The sequence below is a fragment of the Amia ocellicauda genome, chromosome 9 (genome assembly GCF_036373705.1).
Source record: "Amia ocellicauda isolate fAmiCal2 chromosome 9, fAmiCal2.hap1, whole genome shotgun sequence".
Taxonomy (NCBI): domain Eukaryota; kingdom Metazoa; phylum Chordata; class Actinopteri; order Amiiformes; family Amiidae; genus Amia; species Amia ocellicauda.
Genome location: NC_089858.1, coordinates 6,335,565 through 6,348,633, shown reverse-complemented (window position 1 = coordinate 6,348,633; position 13,069 = coordinate 6,335,565). Strand labels below are relative to the sequence as shown.

General features: G+C 38.2%; 1 protein-coding gene across 1 annotated transcript in view; it reads right to left on the bottom strand.

The window, feature by feature from the left end:
- Positions 1 to 4,463: 4,463 nt before the first annotated feature.
- Positions 4,464 to 13,069, bottom strand: part of LOC136758466 (multiple epidermal growth factor-like domains protein 9) — a 180,261-nt gene continuing 171,655 nt past the window's right edge. The window contains exon 6 of the mRNA XM_066712846.1: positions 4,464 to 10,840. Coding sequence (XP_066568943.1) covers positions 10,389 to 10,840 — 452 coding nt within the window. The 3' untranslated portion in view covers positions 4,464 to 10,388. The remainder of the gene's footprint in view (positions 10,841 to 13,069) is intronic.

Sequence of the window (13,069 nt, the reverse complement as noted above, 5' to 3'; positions counted from 1 at the left end):
AAGCCTCAGCTATCTCATGTTTGTGAAAGGAGCGTAGCAAGAGTGCGCAGAGAATCTTTAGACCTGAAACAGGCTCTCGTCACTAAACGGGTGATGTAGACATTATGTAGACGGCATCAGCTCTTGGTGAAATTGCTCACTGGAATTCACGTAGGAGTTCAGTTTCAATACTTTTTCTATATGTAATATATTTAAACTATGAGAATGAAGAATGATGCAAAGGGTCATAGGATGATATAAACAGCCCAACCCAGGCTTCAGTAACCACAAGCTGCAAAATAAGCACAATGGACCAAATACCTGACAGTCATATTGTTTTATAGTCTAAAAGGCTTAATCTCTGCAAGCATTATGTTTGCCCACACGCGGTCTTTGGGTATAACCACTCTGGTACCATTTAAGGGTATCATCTACAGCAGGTCTCATGCACGGAGACTGCTACTGGAGAGTGCAAATACCTCTATTTTGAAAGTGACAAATGCCATCTCATAACAGATACCACTATGGTTGTAGGATTAAGTGGCAATGTCGGTTTTAGTTTTTTTTTTCTCTACGCAGCGGTTCCAATCTGCATTTCAGATTTGGTTTGATTCTTGTCTTGTACTGTCAGGGTATTATGAGAAAGTGTGTGTAGGTGAACACACTATGGAAACATAAGATGAGTTTTCAGTGAACTGGAGAGTTGTGACACCTAATTGGTTTCATTAATATAAGGCTTCAGAAGTGGGGGTGGCAGCGGGCACTGCCATGCTGGCGAAGGAGGTGTGAGATGGAAGCAAGGCTGTTATTACAATAAGAGAGTAACAGAGGGTTAGTTATTCAAGCCCCTCGAGCCCATGGATTGGGTCTGTCTTTTTGTTCAACAGTACAATCTTTAAATCAAGAAGATTGCAGCTCTAATTTGAAACAAATGCATTGAAAAGCGCTCATTATTTGCTCAGTTATCACTTTCCAGTATCTATTTGGAAAATCAGCGATCAAAAGCACATCACGAAATGTCTAGTCTCACTGAAAACCAAACCCTACTAATGAATGCATTCATGGACAAAAGCTGTCACACCTAATTAAAGAAGGAAAAAAAATCCAATATGCGGTGAAAACTATTCTGAGTCACATGAAATTATGATGTAGAGATTGAGAAAACTATTATGAAAATTATAAAAAGCCGAGGTATGCAAAAGTAAAATACCAAGAATACATCTTGCACCTCACAATTTGCAAATATATAGTGATGTAATAGGAAATTAAAAGAATATTCCCCAGAGGCTGTTAAACTTCAGCTTCTAGTTTCCTGTCATGGTGAAAAAAGTGTTTGTTCAACTGTACTCAGCAGAATAATATTTGTATAATGCACACAAGAAACATTTACAGAAAAGGCAAACGTAATCAAAACATCGTCTTTGGATATTTTAATACTGTGGCAGTACAAAATTGAATAGTTACATTTTCCCATTAGTGCCCACATCTCTGGAGGTCAGAGCCCATTGGAGTTATGCAGACGATCTGTTCCATATTTGTTTGTCTAGAGTGTACTTAAGCTTGTGGTCTTCTCATGCATCCTTAGTTGGCATCATCTTCCTGCCAATGTCTTCAAAACAGCACCACGTTCTCTGTCCACTGATGCACTGACACATAACCAAGAGAGGATAATGTGGCATTACCTCCATCAAGTAGAACCAAATAAATAACTCTGGGTGTTCGGAACTGCAGGTGTGTATTTTTGTATTGCTCTCCAATTAAGTTTTTTGCCACAAAAGGTTTCAAATCAAGGACTTGCGTTTTAGATATCATAGGACAATATTCAGCTAACAGGGCATGTGATGTTCAATACAACTTTTTAAAGGAAGTCATTCCTGTGTCTTCTCAAAGCAACAAGTTTGTCACCAGATGTGACAATGACAAATTAAGTGACTGCCCACCACTTCAGGAAAGGCAACAAATGTGTATAGGAAGTGGTTTTTAACATTCTAATTTAAATGTTTGTGCACAGTTGCAATAAGATGATATTTACAGTGATCTCTGACATTTGCCTGAAGACAAAGCATTTACTCATAGGGAACTTATGCAACAGTCTGTTTCATGAATTGAATGGAGAGTAGTACTACCACAGCAATCTTCCAGGAATGACGGGAAATGGCTCATTGCAAAAATTTGATCCATGAAATGTGTTAGACAAGACACTTACGATTCCAACACAACAAAGCTTATACCTAATTTCAAAGCAGTTCCCCTCTTTGCTGTCGATACCAAATACAATTCTACATTTTCTCTGTATTGTACCGGTTATATGCTTATAAAATGCTTGAAAATTGCACGTCGCAAATGATGATATTATCTTGCTGCTGTGGCAGTAACTTTCACATTTATAGATGTTTTTGATGTCAAGGAGGTGCCGAAAACTGTTAATGTGTACATTTCTGTGAAAATAATACTTTCTGCTGTGAAATCTGAAAAGAAGTGTTGTGTCTGGAACTGTAAAAGAGATAAAGCATTAAAGAAAATGCAGGAAAGAACTGAATGTTACTCAGATGCTAAGGTACCATGTGAACCAAAATTTGAAAAAAAAGCAAAAAAAAAAAAAAGCATTGTGATCCAGTCCAGATGACAGACCAGGCTTACTCGAAAGCATCGGAAAATGAGATTTCCTCAGATGCGTATCTTCAGTTCCCCGTGAACAAAAACCGAAACATCAGAGTTACTAAGAAAAGTTTCAGAAAAGTTTACTGTAGTTTTCCAGATTCACACATTCTTGACTTGAATGCAAGCAATGCAGAAATCAGGAGATTGTATGACAAAAATAAACACTTCTCAAACATGATGCTGACAGCTTTGATGCTCTTTAAAGTGTGATTGATATGCAAATATCTCCAAAGTGGAGTAATACTTCAAACGACGGTTTACCTTTTTTTGCGTCATGGTTTAATACTTATCAGTATCACAGAATTTCATATTAAAAATTCTGCTCACCTTTTGGCCTCTGCTGCCCTCTGGTTCGCTTCTCTCATGAGTCATGGCTTCTGGAAACATATGGAAATGTACTGGTGTGTCAGTTCATTCCCAATTCATGCTAAGAGCAGAGATACAGCTCAGTAGTGCATTATAATAAAAACATTTCCCAGGTGTTTTTAAGAAGTGGTCACATGAAATCAGATAAAGGACAGTCAAATTCTGCAACACAATGTCAGAAACAAAACAAGATAAACAACTGCTGCACACAGAAGGATTTAATTTAAAAGGTGAAACGGACACTCGCCTTGTGAACCTGTAAAAGACACTTTGGGATTTTCAGGAAGAAAATAGAAGAATAGAAGAATAAGACACAATGTCCTGGTTATCCATCTTGCCGTCTCCTGGAAAGTTCCTGTAAAGTTCCATAGAGGATGGAAACCCTTATTTTATTTATTGGGGAAATAATGTAAATGATTCGATATTCTTCATGATGGGCTGCGAGGTATTTAGTTCAATGCAGTAATGCTAACATTCACCAGAGCTCCAGGTCTTCTTCATAAAAAGAGGACCTATATCCTATATATGAAAGCAGAGATGTGTCCATCCATGAACAGTACTGTCTCTTATCTTAAATACAGAAGAGTTCATTTCACATTAATTAACTAAATGCATAGAAAGTATATCCAAATACACATTCAAAGTAACTTCACTGATCTTTTCTCTGAAGTGATTCAAAGGCAGAAAGGATGTTCACCAGTTTCACCCTTTCCTGTCTAGTATGGCCTTTAAAATAAAGAATTCATTCTGGAGCTATAATATATTATCTAAAGCCTACAGGTGTGTTTGGATGAAATAATACTGGATAACTTACATATATAGTTACAATTTGAATGAATGTGTGTGAATGAAGCCTCTAGCCTAAGTTAGATCAGCTGCCTGTCACTGCATTTGTGTTTTGGAAAAGAAACACCTGTTCATCAGCGAAACAGACAAGGGTTGGGGAACATGCTGTATGATTCAAAATATGCAGGAGTTGAACTAGTTCATACATTATTACTCATGTGTTAGAATTATATATTAGGAAATTATTTAAGGTGGTTTCTGCTTTAAAACCCAGACAGGATTTGTTTTGTTTTGGAAGGTTGTGTTATGGGAACATTTCGCATGTGAGTCAGTTTCTCGAATGGGTTAACTAGAATAACCATTGACTATATTGGCTGTAGTAACATACTTGACTTGTTTGGGCAGTGTCTACATTTAAGCTGTTTTTTCAAGTGAGTTTTAACTGCAAGCCTCAGCTTAGTTTAAAAGTTGCTGTGTGCTGGAGTTTTGGTACAGTTACTCATTCTGTCTGAATTCCCCCAGAGTCTATTTTTGGCATAAACCTATTATTTAATTTACACTTAAGGCTGAATACCACCATTTTTGTTCTTTGGCAAGGCTGGCTCGTTTCAAAAGCAAATTAAACGTAGAGCGAGAGCAGCAGGAAATAAATGTTCAATTCACCACAGACATAACATTATGGACAAACAAAAAAAAAACTGGTTTTATTAAATATATGCAATATTAGTTCATAATATGTACACCATGTTATTCATTGAAAACAATAGAAGGATTCATGAACATCTCTATCACAGGGTATGTGGATAAAACTCTGTTAGGGCTGGGACTGCTGACTGCTAAGTTTATATTCATTAATGTCTGTGTGTTTCTCTGTCTGATGTAGGGCTGGACTCTGCAGGGCACCCTTTTCTTATTTACATCTCCGTATAACATTCTATTCTTATTTACATCTATAAATAAATTACAGTGCATTTACCTGAGAACTGAGGGGTCTTGATCAGTCACCGAGCAATTAGAAAGGAATTTATGGCAGGGAGAAGAACAGAAGAACTTATGCCAAACATTACCTAAAATACGAAGGCATAAGATCCGTTTTCAGCAAGCTCTGTATCTTAGTCTGGTATGAGCTTATGCTGGCCATGAGAGATTTGTTATTTGGAAGATAATATTACAATTACATCCCACATTATTATAAATTACTTAATCAAAGTTGTTTTCTTCTGGAGCAGGATTGTACCGATGATTACACTTAATTTAGGATCTTGGCAACTGTTTTGCTTATACATTGAAAAAGTATAACTGTCTAAGAAATTTAAATGTAAACTTTAGTATATTTCTGTATTCCTTGTGAGTCTTATGGTTATAATTCAGAAAAAGGTTTCTCCCACCCCCCATTACTTTAGACTACAGTACTCAAGCAGCTAACAGTCCAACAATAGGTGGGATTTATTGAGTTAGTTCTGGAGACATTATATCACCTAGTGTACACGTTAGTACAACACTGACTACCAGTTCTCTGTATCTGAACCTGTACAATGTTATCACATTAATAAACTGCTTTAGCTACCCAGAATTTAATAATCGGGTTCTCACAGAGCGGGGTTTGTTTTTCACTCTTATGTAGCATGCACATAAGCAAGCATACGATTCGCCTACTGCTTTTCCAGTGAGAAACGTTTACAAGCTTTTGCACAAACCGTCTTTCAAGACTTTCTCTCAGAAAACCTACATTCACAGATGGGGATATCTGCAAAGATCTGAACTGGAAAATAAGAAAGCATACAAATAAAGCAATCCAGTTATTCATAGGCACCTTAAAACTGAGAGTCACTGATTGTGCGGTTTCTTCAAAATTCAAATTGATGGGAAATGAAGACCAGAGCTACTCTGCAGAGGACAAAAGGACAAGCAGATTTCAGTTGCCGTTTCTCAGGATTCACTTGGTGACACGTGGTGACATTGTCTGTCGCAGCACATCTGTTGGGTTCACTTATTGGTGATGATGTGTACTCGATATGGAAAGTGCGGGATCCGGGCTGCTGCCAGTGAACTCGATTGCAATCATGACCCCATCAACAGCTGTGCCTTCTCCCATTTAATCTCTCTCTCTCTCTCTCTCTCTCTCTCTCTCTCTCTCTCTCCATTGTAGTAGCCATTCAGATTCAGGCCCTTCTGCAATCCATCCTTGCTCAGAAGCGCCTCTTTGAGTCCGATCCTCTTTATAGGCTTATTATTTTTGTTTGTTATTCTAGGCTAGACTTTTAATTTTCTTCGTTTCCACTCAAATAAAGACAGCCCTGCTGTGTCATACCTTCACCAGAGTCTCGCTGCTGTCCACATGCTTGTTAAAGTGATCAATCAGAAAAAAACTAAACTATTATGGCTTCTCAGAGAGGCTTGAGTTTGGAAACTGGAATTTTTGAAACTACACAATTTTTCCTTTCCTGATAGCTCAATAATTTAGTCACACAGACACTACCCACAGGCACAATTTGTTGGTAAGACTCATCCATAAATGTATTTATAACCACATATCAGACATTCTGTTTGGGACATTTTGGGGAATTCTTATAATCGTATTTTTAGTGTTTGGCCTTCACGAATAAGATTTAAATTAAAATCACCTTTTCTTTCCTTATGAGAGTTAGCAGTGCATCATATTCCAGTGTCATACAATTGCAAAATATACAACAAGGAAAAACTCCTACGATCAACTATTACGATCACAAACATCTATGCATCTCCCTTGTTTATATTTGATTTTGAAAACACCCACCCCCTGACTCAACAAGGTGCAGGCTAAGCACAGTTATTCAACATACTCAACATACACTTCTGGGAGTGACTGTGCCTGAAGAACTCTTAGCACTTCTAGAAAAATATATTCTCCTAAAACTGAGTGACATTAGGATGCACAGATCTGGCTTAGACTCCAGCCACAGAATCTTGCACACACAAGCATGGCCAGTCATAATTAAAACAGCATCATAGTTGACTATCATGTTATATATAAGACGCCCATAGGTTCCGAGACAGTTGTCTGTTTTTTCCTGGTCATCTATGGTCAGTAACGGGATGAAGTTTGATAATATTTAAACGAGTGATTTTTAGATTTCAAAATGTAAGTGATCTTCAGTTCCAGTTTCTATTCTTTGAAATTAGAGTACATAAATGGCACACTGTCTAATAACGACTATTGCTCAGTGAAAGCTGTGCTTACTCAAAATGTTGCAAATTCAGCCACCTAGTTATTTAAATCCTACACGTGTATAGAAAGATTGAGAAAGGTGGATTGAAACTGCCAAGTTTCTTGTAAAATTACTTTTTAAATTAGGTCAATTATAATGTTTCCTCATTTAAAAAAAATAATAAGTGAAAAAAAAACAAAAAGAGTTGTACTTGTGCCTGCAAAGACACTACTGCAGTCAAAATGAAACAAGCATTCAGTATAAACTTTGTGTTTTCCACAGATAACATCGCAGATTAGTCATTTCCTAACAAAACAGTTATTGTGCTTAAGCAGGCTAGATCATGCCAGCCTATTCACTCATCCCACCTCACAAACTAGGAATGGAATTTACCTTCCAATTCCATTGCCATGATACAATTACATTACTGGGCCATTGATTGTCTAAGATTAAAAAACAAACAAACAAAAACATAATGCTGAAATACTGAAAATATTCTGTATGTGTTGCTTCTTATATCTCCAGGTTTAGTAAAGGCAGCAGTCTTGACACATGCTAACAGTGGAGGGAATCAGCATGGAAATGTGTGACTAGTTTTAGGTTTGTCTTGTTTTTATTGTAATTATGACTTCCACATAATACAAGTTAATAGGTTTTATTAATAGGATCTCTTATTGTATAAGAGACGTTCTCGTCCAGTCAGTCTGCAGGACGGCAAAGCGAAGCTGGCTGCACAAACTGGAAATCTTATTCAATAAGAGAAACACTTCACACAACCAATTAACTTATTATAAATCACATCCATAAGGATTAGTCACACAAATATCTTTACAGTGAAAAAACTTGTACTTTTCTTTAATTTAACCATCAACCCCTTTTCTCTCCATCTAAATTGGTTTTGGTGCATGTTCCGCTGTAACTATCCAACAGTAGCCGATCAGTGTTGTGTTTTTATGCAACGTTAATGTAAAGAAACTTTTAAAAACAGATTTTGCACCACTTGCACTAATTGTCCTGAAACGTTGCTGATAACTGATTAATTTTTTAATCCTGATAAGTCTCTTCATGGGATAACATTTATACAAAAGATAAGGTGATATAGGATTTGGGGGGAAATGCTTCTTTTTGACTGACTAATTTATCTCTTATAATGATTATATAATTTAAGAGACAGTATACTATACAGCTATACTGTGCAATTGAATGAAATTGCAGATTTGTAATTTATAAATATCTTCAGTAGAAAAGGGAGACATTGATTGCTTTAAAAGGCACTGCACTCTCACTTAAGTGGGAGGTCAGATTAATTATGGTCCTTAATGTTTAAACTAAAAACACATAAATTATACAAAACAAAAACACAGAATGTCTGTTCCTGCTGTACACACTGACGTTTTAAAAATAGGGCCTAAAGAAATTCGCAGACCTCAGTAAAAAATTTGAAAAGTATTTGATACAAAAACAAAACAAAGAAACTTGAATGCTCTAAATAATGCATCCGAATTGAACAGTTTTAATTTGGGCAAAATAGGTTTCAATTGCGTGCAATTTCAACTTCTATTTAAAATAATTAAAAACAATAATAAATAAATAAATACATAAAACAACAGCTTGGTTTCCATCTGCATTACATAACTTCACAAGTGGCAGACAAAAATGTCTCGACAGATATGAGCTAAACATTTATCTGTCTCGTTCTAAAACAATTAAATACATGAGAGACTTCATAGGATTTTTCTTATGGTTTTAACTGAAGAAATGGTCACATGCGGTGCAACTTTTCTACAGAAACAAGGGGAGGAAAATAAAAATAAAAGATTCTCAAAACATTACTTCTAATACGGCAATAAAAATAAGTTATTAGTGTCTTAAATATGAAGAGTTAGTCACTGCCAATATTCAATAAGGTCTTATTTTGCTCCAGCACAGGGAAACACTGAGTAAAAACAGTACCGAACAAAATCCTTAAGGGACTTCTGTACTGTGTAAGCAAAAATTCACAAAGCCTTTGTTAACTGTGGTTTCATGAATCTAATTCTAATAAAATAATAACCTAGACATTAACAACTACAACACTTGTGTCGAACACAATTAGCAGTTTCTACATTGTTCAATTTTATGACACAAAGATTTTAACTGTTCTTATTTGGGGATAAAACAAAACAAAAAACCCACTTGGCTTTGTGAATTCCAAACATACAGACTGCTCACAATTCTACTTTTCTCAGGGGAAAGAATATTAAAAATGCAAAGAATTACCTAAGGTTCAATACACAGACGACTGGTTAGTAGCCCAGGCCCACGTCCCTTTCACGTTCTCTAACAGACAGAAAGCTGCTACTAAGTCCCAGCCCTTAGTAATACTGCCCTCTTCAGTGTAGTTTCCAGTACACTGTAGCATATAAAACTAGACCAAAAAAAACAACCTAAAAAAACAATAAAAACATGATCAAGACACGGCACTCTGGGGCAAATGTAAATTTTTCCATTTGTACGTTTTTCTAATTTAACTTTTTTTGTGGTTTTATTTATTGCAATTTCCCTTAAATGTTAGTTCATACAAGCACCCCCGCCTTAAAACCTCAAATCCTCTGAACCCCTGTGTCTAGATTAAAGGACCAACCCTGGTCTTCTACCTTGTTGATGTGGTTTGTTTTGTGCATTACTCAAAGCGAAAGGGGCCCTGGGGGGCTGGTTCATTCTCATTAGCTTTCATTGCACCGTCAGTACGCTTCTCTGGCAGAGTGACATACAAAATAAAAATCAGCACATAATCTTCTGAGATCGACAGATTCTACCCTTTTCTTGTGAAGCTCCTAAAGACAAAGCCACTATTTCAGTGCAGATATGGCACGCGTCTCTGAAATCCAGCTTCACGACGCAATCTTATTTAATCTCCTTATTTTCTCTCCACTTCCCCCCGGCTTTCACAGAATCCTCACCACATTCAAAGCTTGTTGAGTAAATAAGTGTATTTTTCCTGCCTTTTATTTATTTTTCAGGGAAGGAGGAATGGAGGGGAGGATGGTGGTCCAGATGGTTTTCGGGGGAGAACGGGGTGGAAATCGCTTCCGGCAATTTAGAAAACAAATTGCGCAAAGCTTCCAGTCACCAGAGGATCACCACTAGCGAGATCTCGATTTGATAACACACAGTCCTGATCTGCCATGTATTTTTTTTAATTTGTGTAGTTATTTGGGACACCCCCAAGCAGTTTCGACAGGTTTCAGTTTTGTGGTTGGTTTGTTTCGTTTTTTTAATATATTACTCCTTTAATTTTCAGGATTTCAGAAGGGGCATCTGCTTTTTCTCCGGTGTGGACATACACACACATATACACTCCCCCCTTTTGAAAGCAAGACACCTTCACTGTAATCCACTGAGCAGCTCTTTTGCAAATCCCAGCAGTTAGGCCTTGTACATGTTAATGGGGGCACTGAGGGAGAGCTGACCGTTGGGCGTCACCTCGTTGACCTCGTCTTCCAGCAGCCCGGAGACGTCTGCGTTGGGGATGCTGTCATGGTAGCTGCTGAAGCTGATGTTGTCCTCCTTGAGCTCGATGGTCCAGAAAGGAGCGTTCAGCTTGCGGTTCTGGTACTCCCGATACATGTACACCCCCCCAACAAAGCCCATGAGGACCACCACCACCACGATGATGACCGCCAGGATGATGATGTTGAACTGGCTCCAGGAGACCTCGGTGGCGGTGGTGGTGCTGTTGTCCGTGGGGCTGCTGAGGCTGGTGAGCAGGGTCTGCGTGGTGGCCGTGGTCAGCAGGGTAGTGGTGTTGGGCAGGGAGGAGGTCATGGTGCGTGGCGGAGGCGGGGTCGTCGGCACAACGGTGGGAAGAACCTTAACCGCTGGAAGAGAAGTGAGAAATCAGCTCAGATGGATTCCTGAATCACTTTATTGACAAGCGGTTGTCACACAATAAAAAGACAAGGTTTAAAAAGGTGCACCTCGGGCTGCATACAAATCCAATTGAGTGGGAAAACTGCCAAGTGGGGAAAAATTTAGTTTTAAGGATTGTGACTCACTGAGGGGTGTGGTCTGAAACGGGCACTATATAAGGAAGGACTGGATCCCCCTGCTGGAGCTTCCGCATGGCTCTGTACCCGTCAGGCCTATAGATGAGCCACACCTACTGCCAATAGACTACTAGGGTTGGGTATTGCCTACAACCTCATGATACGATGCATATCACGATTCAGAGGCCACGGTACGATACGTATCTCGATATGCGTTGATTTTGAATAATGACCATGTCCTACACAGAATTTACTACAACAGCTGTTCTTTATTATTCTAAATCAAGCGAAGGCAAAGCTTTAAGGATCGCACAACTTAAAACACTTAAAATTCAGGCCCACAGAGATCTTAAAAGTAAAATAAAATATTCAGTTTCTAATCCCAGAGTTAGTAATAAATGCAAATAAAATATTTCATTTTTAAACTTAAAAGGGCCTTTTCTGTTCTCTCTTATGCTTTTAGTTTTTTGATGCAACAATAACATTCTGGTTTCACTTGACTTTAAGTGCACTTCTATTTGCTGTACAAATGTCCACCTGACATATCAGTTCTTTTATATATATATATATATATAAAAAAAATACATTAAACTGTTTTAACAAACTTTAAAGTGGCCTTGTACTGGCAGCTAAAGCTTAACATGTTTTCAGATTTTTGTGCACAAACAACAGTTGATCAACATGCTCAGGTTTCAAAGCACTTCTCCAGGCTGTAACTATGTCTCCAGCGGTGGAGAACACCCTCTGAGTTGTTTATTATAAAGATGTTTAACTAACTTAATTTTTTCAGAAATTGCGTCAGATCCTTACAAAGATGGCTTTTTCATCAAAACACGTGCTTTAGTTTTCTTCCAGCACAGCTGGTCATGGTAGTTTTGCATGTATGTTCGCTGCTCAACCAATGGGATCTGTGGGATTCAGCAGATCTGCGCCACAATAACTGGACCACTTCGCTTGCAAGGTTTCGAGTTACTTTTCAGTAACACACATTATATATTTATAATATATATTATATAAAGCAATACGCAAACATGTATCAGCAATTCATCAGCTTTGTATTTTAGTTTTGACACTGACCCGCAGCAGTGCTGTGTGGGGGATGGGTTCAGCCATGTGGCACAGCGTCTCTGCACTGGAATCCCTGTGTAAACACACTGACTCGGGCAAAAATACTCACAAATTGACAGGCGCGTCTCTTATTTTAACGCTTATAACTGCCAAGTCCCAAGCGATTTGCAAAAAACAAATACAGATATGTAATATAGACAAGCACTTGAATATATCATGTAAGTGTCGGCTTGATTTATCTTTTTTTAAACATAAGGTAAAGGGAATACATGTGTTTATTTCTTTATATTGGGCTGTTTCTATAGCGCATTCAGACCCATATTGGTGAAACCCTCTACTTTAAATTGATATGCAGTTTATTTGTCAAATCATACTTCTAGTAGTGGGACTTTTCCCTTAAAGGAGGGGTGCGACCGAAATGTTCAGTGCCGCCTGGTGGAAGAAATGGCTACTGCAGACACGTTTCAGTCTGTTCAGTAGTAATTTGATTGACACAGACATTGAGTATATTGATGTATCAGTCATGTATGATTGATTTAATAGCAAGTTATGATGATCAGAGAGTAATATACATGTTTAGTTCTGCCATTGAGGAAGAAAAGTGCAGGCTCAGATGTGTGCACTCTAGGTGAGCACAGCCCTATAGACTACACCCTATAAAAGCACACTGCCGTCCCTGCCTCAGTGCCATGTACCTGAGGGGAGATGCAGGAGGCTGTTTTGTGAGTGTTGTATAGTGAGAGGAGTGAGACAGTGTGCAGATCGACTAATTTGCTTTTACCATACTTGGTTTGAGAGCCCGACTTGGATATCGACCCCAAACCTGAACCACGATTACGTTTTCGGAATCCTTTTTTCCCACTACGACTAGGAGACCGCCTTACGACCTGGATTCTGTGCCCATTATTTTACCTGGGAAACCAAGTAGGGGCCTGAGGTTAGACAGGGCACACTTTTTGGCACCGACACCTAGTCAGCCGTGGAGGAGACCAG